Source organism: Rhododendron vialii, chromosome 8a (genome assembly GCF_030253575.1).
Source record: "Rhododendron vialii isolate Sample 1 chromosome 8a, ASM3025357v1".
Lineage (NCBI taxonomy): Eukaryota > Viridiplantae > Streptophyta > Magnoliopsida > Ericales > Ericaceae > Rhododendron > Rhododendron vialii.
This window is the reverse complement of record NC_080564.1, coordinates 26,871,486-26,888,192: the sequence shown is the minus strand read 5'-3', so window position 1 is coordinate 26,888,192 and position 16,707 is coordinate 26,871,486. Positions and strand designations below refer to the sequence as shown.

The 16,707-nt window shown below is 38.9% G+C and overlaps 1 protein-coding gene and 1 long non-coding RNA gene across 2 annotated transcripts; one reads left to right on the top strand and one right to left on the bottom strand.

Annotated features, from left to right (window-relative positions):
- Nucleotides 1-11,062: 11,062 nt before the first annotated feature.
- Nucleotides 11,063-14,768, top strand: LOC131298993 (protein EDS1L-like). Its single transcript, XM_058324520.1, has 3 exons — nucleotides 11,063-11,521; nucleotides 12,321-13,115; nucleotides 13,697-14,768. The coding sequence occupies exons 1-3, from the start codon at nucleotides 11,195-11,197 to the stop codon at nucleotides 14,381-14,383; spliced, it is 1,809 nt and encodes a 602-aa protein (XP_058180503.1). The 5' UTR covers nucleotides 11,063-11,194; the 3' UTR covers nucleotides 14,384-14,768.
- Nucleotides 14,368-15,959, bottom strand: LOC131298997 (uncharacterized). Its single transcript, XR_009190583.1, has 2 exons — nucleotides 14,501-15,959; nucleotides 14,368-14,428 (listed from the first exon to the last, which is right to left on the bottom strand). It is a non-coding gene; the product is annotated as an uncharacterized LOC131298997 (long non-coding RNA).
- Nucleotides 15,960-16,707: the final 748 nt, after the last annotated feature.

The window sequence follows — 16,707 nt, the reverse complement described above, 5'->3', positions numbered from 1 at the left end:
ACAGAAAGCTGTGACAACCGGAAACCATCGGACGACCACCCGGATGACCACTCTATCAAACGGCTAGTTTCCAACGGCTAGTTTCAAACGGCTAGTTTCCAACGGCTAGTTCCAACGGCTAGTTTCAAACGGCTAGTTTCCAACGGCTAGTTTCCAACGGCTAGGAAGCATATGGATGGCTATATAAGGCATCAAGAACTCATTAATGAGTACATACACAAGCTACAACATTCCATATTATTGCAAGAGCAAATTCTCAAAAGATCAAAGCCAAAAATTCTCATTGTTCTTCCACTTTCATATTATTCTTGAGAGAAAATTTGTACAAGTCGTGAGCGATAATTTTCATACCTTCTTCACATACTTGTATTTCCTAAGTGAGTGTTTGAGTCAAACACTTGAAAGCTTAGAAGACCAAATTCGGGTTGGAATTTGGGTGTTATTGTTTTTGAGAAGTTTTCGGAGAAAATTCTTGCGGTTGTGCTAGCTCCTCGGGAAAGCTAGAGGCATTCGGTTCTTGTAAGCACCCGCAAGACTTACAAGTTGTAATCTTTTAAAGATTAGTCTAACCTTCAAGTAATTGCTTGAGGAGAAGTGGAGTAGGGCCGGACCGTGGACAAATCCGGACCGAACCACTATAAACGGGTTCTATCTCTCTATCTCTCTATTTTGATTGCATACTTATTGTTTGCATATATTGTTAGAGATAAATTTTTATTGGTAATTATTACTAGCAATCCTATTCACCCCCCCTCTAGGTTGCATAATTTGGGTAACAATTGGTATCAGAGCCTCGGCTCTTGTTTGTAGATTTAACCATCTAAGAGTTAAGATCCATGGCAACCACTAGTAATGTTTCTTGTATCGAAGGTCAATCATCCAATAGACCTCCCTTGTTCACCGGAGAAAATTACTCTCATTGGAAAAATAGAATGATGATCTTTATTCAATCCACGGATTATGATCTATGGAAAATTATCAAAAATGGTCCCATTATTCCTACTAAGAAAGTTGGGGAAGAGACTATGCCTAAATCAGATTATGAGTGGAGTCATTTGGAAAAGGCTTCAATAGAAAAGAACTATAGAGCTATGAACCTTCTTTTTTGTGCTATTACTCCCAATGAATATGATTGTGTTTCCGCATGTGAATCGGCTAAAGAAATATGGGATAAGTTAGAAATGTCACATGAAGGAGATAGTCAAGTTAAGGAGTCCAAAATTGATATTCTTGTGCATAGCTATGAGCTCTTCAAAATGAAACCGGATGAATCTATATCTCAAATGTTTGCTAGATTTGCTAGTATTACTAACGGTTTAAAAGCTCTTGGAAAGATTTACAGTCAATCCGAAATGACAAGGAAGGTGCTCCGTTCCATGCCAACCAATTGGGACACTACCACCTCCATCATCCTACAATCCAAAGATTTCTCAACATACACGATGGACAAGCTCATGGGATCTCTCATGACGGAGGAAATGCATCACAACCTCAAGGGTGAAAAAGAGAAGAAAGTTAAGGATCTTGCCTTCAAAAGTACAACAAGCAAATCAAAAAGCAAGGAGGATTCAAGCAACGAAAGTGAGGATGATGAAATGGCGCTCATCACAAAAACGTTCAAGAAACTCCTCAAAAATAGAGCATCTCACAAAGGCAGAGGATTTTCAAGAAAAGATGGAGGCAAAGAAGAAAATAGTAAAAAGGATCCAATCATTTGCTACGAGTGCAAGAAGCCCGGCCACATCAAAAGTGAATGTCCATATGCAAAAAAATATTCAAAGAAGGACAAAAAGAGAGCTATGATGGCCGCATGGGACAATAGTGACGATAGTAGCTCCGATGAGGACGATGAGCAACAAGAGGTCGCTAACTTGTGTTTCATGGCCATCGAAGAAAACGAGGTAGATCTCGACTCATCCTATTCCTTTGATGAATTATTTATTGCCTATAAAGAGTTGAAAGTAGAATTTGAAAAGGTTGTTTCTAAAAACAAATTTCTTAAAAAGATTGCTAAAGATCTTTCACTAGAAATAGATGATTTAATTGAAGAGAAAGATATTTTGGAGGAAGAAAATGAAAGTTTAAGAACCTCTTTGGAAAAAGAAAAAGAGTATTTGAAGGATACTTCCAAAAACGAATCTTTAGAAAAACAAATTGATAATTTAACTAATTCTCTTTCAAAACTCACTAATGGAAAAGAAAGTTTAGACATTCTTCTTGGAAAACAAATGGTTTCTTTTCACAAGGCCGGAATTGGTTATAATCCCACTCAACACAAAAATCTTTTTGAAAAAGATGTTCCTCCTTCTAGCCATTCTAAATTGACATGTCATTATTGTGGTAAAATTGGTCATATTTCTCCTACATGTCCTATGAAAGGATACTCATCTTCTAATGCAAAAAAGGTTTGGGTTCCTAAGAACCGTATCAATGCTAACCTTCAAGGACCCAAGATGATTTGGGTACCAAAAGTCAAGAATTGATGTGCTATTGTAGGTATGCTTCAAAAGTTCTCTCAAGGAAGGAAGTTGGTACCTTGATAGTGGATGTTCAAGACACATGACCGGTGACAAGAGGGCTTTCAATTCTCTTTCGTCTAAAGATGGTGGACATGTCACATTTGGAGACAACAACAAAGGTAAAATCATAGGAATCGGCAATATAGGTAATTCTCCTATTATTGAAGATGTTTTACTTGTTAATGGTTTAAAACACAATCTTCTTAGCATAAGTCAATTATGTGATAGAGGAAATCGTGTTATCTTTGAAAAATCCAAATGTATCATTGAAAATGACAAAAGCAACAAGACACTCTTCGTTGGACAAAGATTTGAAAATGTATATGTTTTTAATCTCAATGATTTAAGTAATTGTGATATAAAATGTTTTTCCGCTTTGAGTGAAAATAGTTGGCTTTGGCATAGGCGCCTAGGACATGCAAGTATGGATGCTATTTCAAAACTCTCTAGAAAAAATTTGGTAAAAGGTCTTCCTAAAATCAAATTTGAAAAAGATAGACTTTGTGGTCCTTGCCAACAAGGAAAACAAACCAAGGTTTCTTTTAAGTCCAAAAATGTTGTTTCAACTACTAGACCTTTGCAATTACTTCATATGGATTTGTTTGGACCAACTCGCTCTCCAAGTCTTTGTGGAAACTATTATTGTCTTGTTGTTGTTGATGATTTCTCTAGATATACATGGGTGATGTTCCTAGCTCATAAGAATGAGGCTTATCCTAATTTCACTAAACTTTGTAGAAGAGTTCAAAATGAAAAAGGCTTTGTTATTTCTAACATTCGTACGGATCATGGAAAAGAACTTGACAATTCTTTATATGAAAAGTTTTGTGATGAACATGGTATTGGTCATAACTTTTCCGTACCTCGTACTCCTCAACAAAATGGAGTAGTAGAGAGAAAAAATCGTACTCTGGAAGAAATGGCCCGCACTATGCTTTGTGAAAACTCTTTGCCAAAATATTTTTGGGCGGAAGCCGTTAATACCTCATGCTATATTTTGAATCGAGTTTTAATTAGGCCTATCCTCAAGAAAACTCCTTATGAGCTTTGGAATGGTAGAATACCCAACATTAATTACTTTCATGCCTTCGGTTGTAAATGTTATGTATTAAACAATGGAAAAGATAACTTGGGTAAATTTGATTCAAAATCGGATGAAGGCATCTTTATTGGTTACTCTCTTACTAGCAAAGCATATAGAATTTATAATAAGCGCACTAATCTTGTTGAAGAATCTATTCACGTTTCCTTTGATGAATCTAATCCTTGTGCTACTAAGGATGTTGTTGATAATGATGACTTAGAAATTACACATGAGATTCATGACTTGACAATTCAAGAAAAAGTTGATGGTGATACTCAAGTAGAAAGCTCTCAAATCAAAGAAGATGAAGTTATTAATCAACCTCAAGATGCCATGAGAGACAACCAAGATCTTTCCAAGGATTGGAGATTCGTGCAAAACCATCCAAAGGACTTGATTCTTGGAGAAGTTTCGAAAGGGGTAACCACTCGCTCGTCTCATAGAAATTTTTGTGAAAATCAAGCTTTTGTTTCTCAAATTGAGCCTAAAAACTTTCCGGAAGCTCAAGATGATGAAAATTGGATTTTGGCCATGCAAGATGAGTTGAATCAATTTGAAAGGAATAAAGTTTGGGCATTAGTACCTAAGCCTCTTGATCACACTATTATAGGTACTAAATGGGTTTTTCGTAACAAGCTAGATGAATCCGGAAATATTGTTAGGAATAAAGCTAGACTTGTTGCTCAAGGTTATAATCAAGAAGAAGGTATTGATTTTGAAGAAACTTTTGCACCGGTAGCTAGATTAGAGGCTATTCGCATATTACTTGCCTTTGCATCTTTCAAAAATTTCAAGCTTTATCAAATGGATGTGAAAAGTGCATTTTTGAATGGGTTCATAAATGAGGTAGTTTATGTCAAACAACCTCCCGGCTTTGAAGATCATGTATACCCCGATCATGTTTTTAAACTCTCAAAAGCTTTATATGGCTTGAAGCAAGCACCACGTGCATGGTATGATAGACTTAGTTCATTCTTGCTTGACAATGGCTTTACTCGTGGAAAAATTGATACTACTCTTTTCATTAAAGCCAAAGGTAAAGATATGCTCATTATTCAAATATATGTTGATGATATTGTCTTTGGTGCCACTAATGATAATATGTGCAAAGAGTTTGCTAAGTGTATGCAAGGTGAATTTGAAATGAGTATGATGGGGGAGCTTAACTTCTTCCTCGGACTTCAAATCAAGCAAACTAATGAGGGGATCCTAATCAACCAAGCCAAGTATGCGAAAGAACTTATTAAGAAGTTTGGCATGGAAGGATCAAAGCCAACGAGCACACCAATGAGCACATCAACTAAGCTAGACAAAGATGAGAATGGTAAGGCCGTCAATGAAAAGATGTATCGAGGTATGATCGGCTCATTACTTTATCTCACTGCAAGTAGACCGGATATAATGTTTAGTGTTTGCATGTGTGCTAGATTTCAATCATGTCCTAAAGAATCGCATTTAAAAGCTATTAAACGTATCTTTAAATATGTTGGCGGTTCTCATGACTTAGGATTGTTTTATCCACGTGGAGTTGCATTTGATTTAATTGGTTATTCGGATGCGGATTTTGGAGGTTTCAAAGTTGATCGTAAAAGTACAAGTGGGACTTGCCAATTTCTAGGGCACTCTCTAGTGTCTTGGCATAGCAAGAAACAAAATTCCGTAGCTCTATCTACCGCCGAGGCGGAATATGTAGCGGCCGGAAGTTGTTGTGCCCAAATATTGTGGATCAAACAACAAATGGAGGATTTCAATTTGCAATATGATCATATTCCTATTAAATGTGATAATACCAGTGCAATTAGCTTAACCAAGAATCCGATTCAACATTCTCGAACAAAACATATTGAGATTAGACATCATTTTATAAGAGATCATGTTCAAAAAGGGGATATTGAACTTAACTTTATTAGTACCGACAAGCAATTGGCGGACATTTTCACAAAACCCCTTGGTGAAGAACAATTTTGTTTCATTCGACGAGAACTCGGCATGTCTAATCATTTATGAAAAAGTTTCGTGTTCTTGATGTCAAAAGTTTTTTTTTCGGATTCAATGTTGAGTTGATTGAATTAGTAAATATCATACTTGATGGAGAGTACAAATGATCTTGATAAAGAAATCACCCTTCAAACATTTTATCATATGTTTCATTTTCCTGTGTTTGGTATACAGAAAATCAGTTTTATGGTCTTTAATGCTACTCCTCTTAAACGTTTTCTGGACTTAACCTGCATTTGTCAGTCGGATGTCCAAGCGGATGTCCAACCGGACGACCGTGAGGTTGAGACTTATTCAAGCTTTTGCGTTGCTAACTCTGATTTATTAAGTCTGTTACACTTAGTTTGTATGAACTTCATGGCTTAGTGCTTAAATTGTCTCTTATATACTTCGCCGATATGAATTTCTAGTCTCTAAGCTTGCAGGGATAATCATTCTCGGTAATACCCCTCGCATTCTTTAAAAAGCTCTCTTTTAGGGGGAGCATGCATTAAGGGGACACAACAATAAACACCCGAACACAATTTTTCTTCCCCCATTCTTGTCCTGTTCGGCGCCGCATCCCCTATCCTATCTCTTTCGGCGCCGCATCTCTACCGCACTCCCTATCCTATTCTATCTCTTCACCTATTCTTATCTCTATTCGGCGCCGTATCTCTATCACATCCCCAAACACTTCTCTCATACTCTATAAATTCAACAACACAATCTCTATCTCTTCATCTATCTATCTTTCCTTCTCTCTCGGCCTAAATCTCTCATCAAGCAATGGCAAACATACCGCAAGGGTTACCGTTTGAGTTTTACGAAAGAGATGCCGAACGAGCAGAGTTCAGGTTGTTTATCCAAACCATTTGGATGCAACTCTTTATCTTCATTCTGCTGTGTGCGTTACTTACCATGAGAATACCACCATGGTTCGGATGGAATGTAAATGTGGATACTCTGTGGTATTGGATTGGCATTATAGCTGCCGTTGTAGCAGCCATTATTCGAGAATACGAAAATCAAGGACGCCAAGCTCTCAATGAACGAAGATAGAGTGCTACAGGGCAAGAGCGGCATGGTGCTGGAACCATGGCCCTATTGTTTTTCTCTTTTTAGTTTTTTTTATGATGTCACAGGGGGAGAAAAAGCCAAGTTTTAATTGATCTATCTTGCCATTTTGGGCAAATTTAAAAAATTGCTTGCTATGATCTGATGATTATTGCTATTACTCGTTGATCATAGATAACTGCTTTGGTGCATGTATTAAGGGGGAGATTGGCATAACTCCTACTTGAATAAAAACTATCATTTTGTGTCATCATCAAAAAGGGGGAGATTGTTGAAAAATGTATGCATTATAATTTGTGAAAATTTATATGCATCTCTATTAATTATTTTGATGATTAATTCAATGATATTTTTATTCGGCAAATACAAAATTATCGAAAAGTCGATTCCCGAATTAAATATTTTCGTGACCTTGAAATATAGCATAAAGTCTCTTGGATTCATGATTTATATTTACAAAGACTTTATTGAGCTCAATACATGCTTTAACGGATTTATTTAGATGAAATTGTGAGCCACAGGTTTACGAACCGGCTGACAAGCCGGCTGTCTGAACAGAAAGCTGTGACAACCGGAAACCATCGGACGACCACCCGGATGACCACTCTATCAAACGGCTAGTTTCCAACGGCTAGTTTCAAACGGCTAGTTTCCAACGGCTAGTTCCAACGGCTAGTTTCCAACGGCTAGTTTCAAACGGCTAGTTTCCAACGGCTAGTTTCCAACGGCTAGGAAGCATATGGATGGCTATATAAGGCATCAAGAACTCATTAATGAGTACATACACAAGCTACAACATTCCATATTATTGCAAGAGCAAATTCTCAAAAGATCAAAGCCAAAAATTCTCATTGTTCTTCCACTTTCATATTATTCTTGAGAGAAAATTTGTACAAGTCGTGAGCGATAATTTTCATACCTTCTTCACATACTTGTATTTCCTAAGTGAGTGTTTGAGTCAAACACTTGAAAGCTTAGAAGACCAAATTCGGGTTGGAATTTGGGTGTTATTGTTTTTGAGAAGTTTTCGGAGAAAATTCTTGCGGTTGTGCTAGCTCCTCGGGAAAGCTAGAGGCATTCGGTTCTTGTAAGCACCCGCAAGACTTACAAGTTGTAATCTTTTAAAGATTAGTCTAACCTTCAAGTAATTGCTTGAGGAGAAGTGGAGTAGGGCCGGACCGTGGACAAATCCGGACCGAACCACTATAAACGGGTTCTATCTCTCTATCTCTCTATTTTGATTGCATACTTATTGTTTGCATATATTGTTAGAGATAAATTTTTATTGGTAATTATTACTAGCAATCCTATTCACCCCCCCTCTAGGTTGCATAATTTGGGTAACAATTTCCCTTAGCTAAATGCCAGTAAACTTAACATTAAATAGTTGGATTTCCCTTTACTTGTTTTAAAAAAATCATCCATATCATCTTGATTCGATCGTCTGACATTTTGCTTCGCTGCACAAGTATTAAAACTTCTCAAACTTTGGGTTTCATGGGTCCTAAAATCGAACTCATATCAAGGCTCTTGTAAACGCAAACACTAAAGGCCAATACAATGACCGTGTATTACTAAAGGCCTTCGCATCCCATTCTCCTGCACATATCGCCAGTAATTACTTTGGGATTAACTTGTGTAATTTTGCCACCGCGCTGCGGTATAGCCACCCATTACCTACGGATTTTAAAGATACCCTTCGGCCCACTTGATCAGTACTTTCCAAAACCTTCTGTGTCTCATTCCCAGCACTATTCCCATTGTAAGCATCACCTGAAATCATTTGGGCAAAAGATTTTCCAAGATTGAAACTCTTTTGTCCACTTAATCTAATATTGAAGTGGGAACCTTGAATTCCAGAAAGCCCATGCGATCTATTTCCCACAACAGGGCGTTGGAAAATGGGAATTTCAAATCTGATTTGTTCATGTACTGACCAAAAGTTGCCTCTTTGACAAAAAGCTTCTTGTCGCTATCCCACAACCCATTGGATTTTGAAATTGCAACTCCTGTAGAGACATGGCAATCATACCTAACAAACCCATATTTTGAACCAGTTCTTTTGCTCTGCTTATATGGAATGAAAGCATCTTTGACAATACCGTAATGATTGAAAGTTTTCCTGAGCCAACCTTGATCAACCTCCTCGGGCAAGTTATCAATGAAAAGAGTGAATAAAGCTTGGTTATTTGATCCTGACTCCCCATTCTTATTCCTCTATTTGTTAATCATGATAGGAGCCCATCCTCCCTCGTTCTGGCTCTAAATAGCCATAGCCGCACGGTAAAATCATGCAAACAGAGGACTTGAAAATGGCAGACAACCCACACCCAATTAATCACAAATACGCTACAGACGACCCACCAAAACAGCAGCACAAACCAAACACAGAAAATACTACAGACCCTCCAAACGGGTAGCACAATCAGCCAGGCACAAGTAGAGTAAAACAACCCTAAAGCAGAATCAAACTGCAAGCAGAGCAGCCGAACAAAATGAAACGAAACAGACCAAACATAATGAAACAATCTGACCTTAACGTCGGGTGAATGGCACAGAGCAGATCGGGGATGAATGGCACAGGAGCACCAGCGAGGTTGCCTCAAATCGCCTCCTCTCGCCTCTCTTGACACACATCGCGCGTGAAAGACGCCAAGATCTCACATCTACCTCTCCCTCTTTCGATCTCCAAACCTGTTCGTCTTTCGTTGCCTCTGTTCGTCTGTGCTGTGTGGGGGCAAAAAACAAAGATGTGGGTGAAAGGGAAGGGGTGCGCCGGTGGTCGCCGGAGGTGGTGGTGGGCCAGTAGTGGTGGTGGTCGTCGCCGTCAGTGGGTGGCTTGGTGGTGGTCGGCGATCGTTCCTCTCCTCGTCCTCTCTCTCTCTCCGTCGAATCCGTGTATGTATGTACGCGTGGGTTGTGTGAGAGAAAAAAAAGGGAGGGGAAGCTGGCTACGTGGCAGCATGTGCTCCACTACCCCAAGCCCGCGGGAAATTACGATTTTGGACACTGAAAACCCTCTGGCCTGAAACTTCGGGGGACATTATTGGAAAAATTGGACCAAAGATGGCATCCCCCAATCCGATTCTTATTATTTAGGAGGATGGACATATCAACCTCACATGCACAAGAAGAGGTTCCTCAAGTTACACTACACTTACAATCAAAATGGTTAAACAGAAGTTGACGCGGTCACCAACATGGCTATTCAAACTGTCCAATGGTGCCCACTTTTTTTCATTTCAAGGGCCCCTTCATTATTCCCTCAACCAAAAGCCCCCCATTCACAACCACACAACATTTTCCTACTCCCCTTGACTCTCTTTAATCTCTTATAGCCATTTATAACTACTTAAAGGTGGGTTCTTGTAAACTTTTTCCCCCCGGTTCGTCTGTTTTGTTTGTTTTATTTGAATTTTTGTTAGATTTGCGTTATATTTTTTGGATTGTTCATTCATCTCGACGGGAGAAGTCTAAAAAGTAAAAAATTAGGACCAAAGGCGAAAAAAAGTTCACTAAAGACGAAAAACTATCAATAAGTTAACAAGAACACAACCTTACTATTTTGTGTGATTTATACTGCTCTAGGAAGATAGACCATGTCTTTCGTGAACTTTCCAGTCAAGAAAATTGGAAGCGAAAAAAGATTAACAATGATATTGCTGATCATGTTCAATCCCCCAGAGCAAAGAGAAGTGGTTCGAGTATCAAAAGAAAAACATTAACAGATGATATGGCAAGGGATTTCGTTGGTCATTAACATCAAAATATCATTGCTTTGGATGTTTGATTTGTTTCTAGGAAGCATCAAAGTGTTTTTTATAACTCAAGTGTCCGGGCCAACTCTTGCGCACCTCGACTAATTTTGGAAGACCAATCCCATTGTTCACTTGCGGGTCCCAATTAAAGCAAGAACAAAACTTTGGATATATTGACTCCAAAGGAATTGATAACACCTCAAAGGTTTTGAACCTAAAGCATTAGTTAGGAGGGATCAAGCAAATCCCTAATCGGTCAAAACTTTTCTTCTTCTTCTTCTTCTTTGGTCGAAAATGTTATACCTCTTCTTTGGGATGCCAAAATATCAATAAACTGCAAAATCAGAGAGATTAGTTTTTGATTGAACAAAACATGGGATCTCTAAATATTGCTTATGGCAACTTCCGAGCAAATGAGAGATGGAAAAAGAAGACCTTTTTTGTAGCAGAACACTACCAAAAGAGATGCGATGGTCCACCAACCCAATGGCTTGTAACCAATAGGTGAGGGTCTTTTGGTCATCTGCTTTGCAAGTATAAGTTCCAAGCATTTTCCAACACAAGTCAAGCAGCCTTCAAGTCAATGATTGTCTAATGACAAAAAGAGCCCCAAATCCCACCATTATCATTAACACAAAAACCAGAAACCAACCTCGGAAAGGGGCACAGCAGTAATTCACCACTAGCCATTATTCTCCCTCTCACTACAAAAACAAGGAAAAGAGAGAACAAGAAAGCCATAAGCCTATGCAAACTGCTGAAGCACGGAAAAACAGAAGATGGTGGGAGGGAGACTTGGAGAGACCATAGGGATGAGAGAAGAGCTCATCAAGAAAGCTTGTTCCCTTTCCTTGAAGGCTCACAGGGCTTCTGGGAAGCCATATCTCTACGAGAAAAGCCGCAGCTCATCCGAAGCTGTTTTCGGCTTCCCAGGGTCATGGTCTGTGGAGGATTGGTTCAGCAGCAGGCCTTTCGGAGATACGAAGGCCTCTCTCAATCTGTTTCCTTCCCTCAGGAGTATCGGCAACGATGAAGTAGCCGTGGTGAATGAAGCCTTTTTCCGGAGATTTGAAGTCATTCTCAGAAAAACTTCATTTGAAAAGGAGGTATTATAAATCTAATCCTTGTATTTGTTTTTAACCATTCTTCAAATCAAATTCAGATGAAACATGACATGAAATGTTGCACCAATAAATGAAATAAAAAGGGAAAAGAAGTGTACGTACGTAACGCAAGAGACTGAGGGGAAAGGAAGTAGCATATCAAACGATGCCGAGAAATGTTGGCCTTGATCAAGCAATTGTCCAAGGATCCCAATAGAATCAGTTCATTTTGTCCTGCAAATTAGGGCTTAAAGAGTTTCAGTGAGTAGAAACTAGAAAGTAGTGTTAATTATACTGGTAGCCTTGTACACCTGAGAAATCACACTGTCATTCCCTTTTCTACTCCCTGAAATATGACCAAGTCCCTTAAAGAGTTTCTGTGAAGAATCTTGTTACTTTCAGTGCATCTGTCAATCACTAGCATAGACTCAAAATTTCCTTGTCAAGCTACATGAAACAGATTTCCAAAAGTCCACAGAAAAATTATTGCTAATTGCCTAAAGTGAGAAGCAAAAATATTCTGATAAAGACGTTCCTCAGTAATATCATCATGATAGATTAATAATCCAGTAGTACCTTATCATTGCATCAAGAAGTATTTCATAGATCAAAAGAGAACACGAGTACTAAATTTCATTTGCAATGAATGTCTAAAACCTGGAAGTGAGACAAAAAAATAGAGAAGAAAAACAAGCACCAGATTCAAAGGAGATTTCATTTCACTAGTAGTGGACATAACAATAATATCCAAATCTGCTATCTCAATGTTGAAAACCAAGCAAAATGTACATGTAATTCCCAGGTCAAGAAAGCAGTGACAGAGAAGAAGCAGATAGTATTCGCAGGGCATTCCTCAGGTGGCCCAATGGCCATTCTGGCAACCTTTTGGTTCTTAGAGGAGTACATAAGGAAAAGCAGCAATCCTACGACCCCCCTCTGTGTAACATTTGGGTCCCCTCTAGTTGGTGATCGCATCATTCCACATGCATTAAGGAGGGAGAACTGGGATACTTACTTCATACACTTTGTCATGAGGTATGACATTGTCCCTCGCCTAATGCTCGCTCCTCTCTCCTCCATTGGAGGAGAACTTCAGCCCGTTCTCCACTTTTTCAATCCAAGATCCTTGTATTTTGGAAACGATTCTGTTGCAATGGCCGAGGAAGCTTCAATTTTCTTTTTGAAGGTGATGAGGAATGTATCGTCTGTTGCCAGCCATATCGCATGCAATCTGATGGGGTCCACATACCCGTTGCTGGAAACTCTAACCAGCTTCATAGAACCAAGTCCTTACAGGCCTTTTGGTACCTATGTCTTCTGCACTGGGAATGGAAAGCTGGTTGTTGCGAAGAATTCGGATGCAGTGTCGCAAATTTTGTTCTATAGCTGTCAGTTGCAATGTGAAGCAGAAATCAAAGAGGTGGCTGGTAAAAGTCTAAAGGAACATCTGGGGTATGAAAATGAACTGCAAGGAAGCTTAGAAATGCAAAATGTGGCCTACTTGGATGATCATTTCAAAGAGCTTCCTTTGTCCTCAAATGCAAGCATAGAGGGAGAGATGGGAAATCTTAACACAGCCTTGAATGACCTTGGTGTGGTGAGTTTCAACCCTTCTTTCTCCTCCTGCTGTTGGAGTCTCCTATTTCGTTTTGCAGACTTGATTGCTGAAAAGTATGAAATCGAGTATTGGTTCTTTGTTTTTTCAGGAGCTAAAACAAGAAGAAGTTCGAAAACACTCATTGTTTTAGAATCATTTTCATTTTTTCTGAGTAAACAGGTTTTGAAAATTCAGTTTGGTGAACACTTTTCAGAAAATACGTTGGTTTACGGTTTTTGGAAAAGTAATTTACTGATATTTTTCAAGAGAAACCGTCTTTGGGGCAACATTAAAAGGATGTTAGCTAATTTTCAAAAATCAGACAGAATGGGTGCTGGTATTGTCAAATACAATTTATGAAAATATACCGATAAAACTGATTCTTAAACTGTTACTGAATCAGCCAAAATCATCTTGCATTTCCTGGAAAGTGGATTTCACTCAAAGAATTTTCCGAGAACATATCACCACTCAAGTTTGATATGTTCAGAGGAAAAAAAAAATCAATACCAACAGTCTAGTATCAACTTTTGTTTGGATTGTTTGGAAGATTATCTAATTTCTAGTGCTTGGAATTCCAGAGCACAAGAGGTAGGCTGTGTCTTCGTGCTGCAGGTGAACTGGAAAAGCAAAAACAGGGAAACCAGGACAAGATAAACCGGAACAAGACTGAGATCGAAAAAAGACTCAGAAGCATCTGGAAATACCAAAGTGAAAGGGAAGTTCGCAAGGTGGGGTATTATGATTCCTTCAAGTTACAAAATGATGTTGAGGACTTTCATGCCAACGTTAATAGGCTAGAGTTAGCGGGCATGTGGGACGAAATTATAGAAATGTTGAAAAAGTATGAACTTCCGGGTGAATTTGAGGGGCAGGAAGACTGGATAAAGCTTGGAACCGAGTACAGAAGGTTGGTGGAGCCTCTAGATATTGCCAACTTCTACAGGCACTTAAAGAACGATGACACTGGACCCTACATGTTCAAGGGTAGGCCGAAACGATACAAATACACCCAACGGTGGCGCGAACATGCTGAAAGAATGGGAAAAGGATCCAGCTCAGAATCCTGCTTTTGGGCTACAGTGGAGGAACTTAGAAGTAGCAATAAGAAGTTTGAAGAGATGAAGGAGGAGATTGTGCAATTAGAGACAGATCTATTCAAATGGCTTAACCATGAGGAGATCGGAAAGGATGTGATCTTGGACGAGTCGACATTTTCCAAGTGGTGGAAAATGCTCGGGAAAAATCCTGCATTGCTGGGCTTATGAGAAACTGAAAGAACATTTCGGCTGCGAAAATGTTATCCATGACAACTATCCATGAAAGTGTCCATGAAATGGTAACGGACAGTCAATCTGGACCGTACGTTACCTTTTCATGGACACTTTCATGAATAGTTGTCACGGACCCTATCAAACCTCTTTAGGCTATATTTGGAACTGGAACAAGAACTTGGGTAAGGAAATAGACAAGTTAACCGCTCACAATGGTTAGATCCTTCCATTTTTTCCAATTTATTTTCCTTATCACATCCTTGATTCTTAGAGGTATCCGTGTAAAAACTGTCTAGATTGTAAGAATCCAGATGTTACTCTTACCTTTGCAACACGTGGTTCTTATAAAATAATAAAATCAGCCGTAATGTTTGTGAAATCTTCTCTTTCTGACGAACACAATAGAAGAAAAACAGCTTGTCAATTTTCGCTGTGTTTATCTTACAAATGCAAAAGGAATGGTATAAATCTAACAACAATTCGATACTTGTAGAGCCACTCTCCCACCCCTAAGGATGGTTTTCCGCCTGCAAGTATGTGCTCACACACAGAGAGAGAGAGAGAGAGAGAGAGAGAGAGAGAGAGAGAGAGAGAGATGGATGACAATCTGAAATGGTTCTGGCATTTGGTATGTTGAATCAGGTAAGTCCTGATCATTCAAGTGGCTAGTAAGTAACGCAGAAACTGTTCATGGTGTAATTAAGACCAGAGAAGATGCATGAGGAAGGATGGGAGATCAAGACTTACAATCACCAAAGCCAAAGTTTATGCCATACCACCAGCAACCGAATCCTGTCGAATTTCAGTGAATAACAACATATGGACCCCATGCCAAGTTGGTCAGAAAAGACTAAAATTCCCAGAAATATCATATTTCACTTTCTTTTGCATTAAAGGAGAGAAAAAAAGAAGCGACGTGGGGGAAGTTTCATAAGATGACTACTCCACAATGAGAGTCATCAGACTACTACAGTGCTTGTCTTGTTTGTATAGGATTAGGCAGTGATCTAATAAACAAGGTAACACAAGATTGCATCAACAGCAGACTATATCATTTTTTATCTAACTACATCGGTGATTACCTAGCCAGAACAAAGAAAGTAAAAGAGAGAGGACAGAATTCCTTTATATAAAGATATTACCAGAAAATGACAAGTGAGAAACCAACTTGCTAATGTTTCAGCAACCTTTCACAAATCAAAGAAATAAGAAACGCTGAGCCTCCTCCGTCTTGAGTCTGTTGTGGTTGCAATATTATGAGAAATAGAGATGCGGAAGTTCCTCTTGTAGTTGGAGGTGCAGGAGCAGTGACCATGACTCATGCAGAAGCAAGAAATGTGGTTAATAAAGAGGAGTTCCAGGAATAGGAGTTCATTAGCAGGTGCAAAAGGAGTTAGCAGTGGCACATGCTAACCAAGTAGCAGGAAAGGAGGATAGAATTACAGCCCCCTTTGGATGGAGGGGTTTCATGAGAAAAGAAAGGAAAGGGCTATGATTTGTCGTCAAATCACTCATTTGGATTGAGCATTTTAGAGTGATAAGCACAAAAAAAAAAAATAATAAATAAAATTAAGTGCCCTTCTCCTTTCTCACTCAATCTCACAAAAACTGGTGAAATTTGGTGAGAAAGGGCTTCCTTTTGTTATCTCATCATTTCTCACCATCCAAAGGGGCCGTGAGTGCGCTACCTTCTCCCCAAGGTCTCCTTGGTCTTGTTGGACTTGGTTTATGTCTGATTCAACACGAACTGCCAATGTAGGGTTTTGGGGGGTAATGGCACCGACACACTTTAGGTTTTGACGGAAGAAAATTTGGAATCAAACCCTGAATAATTGTATCTCTCTTATTTTGAGAACAGAACAGGAACAGGTGAAAAAAGAGAGGGAAAATAAACCCACCCCGACAAGTTGCTGGATATCCAAGTAGATCATCTGTCACAAAACTAGTAGTCTCCACTTCTGGGAGAGACTTCCAAACTCAGCATCAACAGGCAACTTTGCTCTCTTCATTGTATACAGAAACGACAAACAACCCATACAACTTCCAATATCAGATAATATCCTAAAATAATGATGCCACTCAATAATCCTGTACTAATTGTCAGTTGTCACCAAATCATGATGTGTTCATTCACACATCCACTTTCTTCGAATAGGTCAATTATGAGTCTATGAGTCTCTGAACATAAAATCAGTAAAACAAAACCAGTCTAACTGAGTTTAACCAGTTGTTTGCTAGAATCCAAATAGAGCAACAAGCAGAAAAGAACACTTCTTAGACAAATTTGAAACACTTGACAAACTGGAATCTTTAGTCCA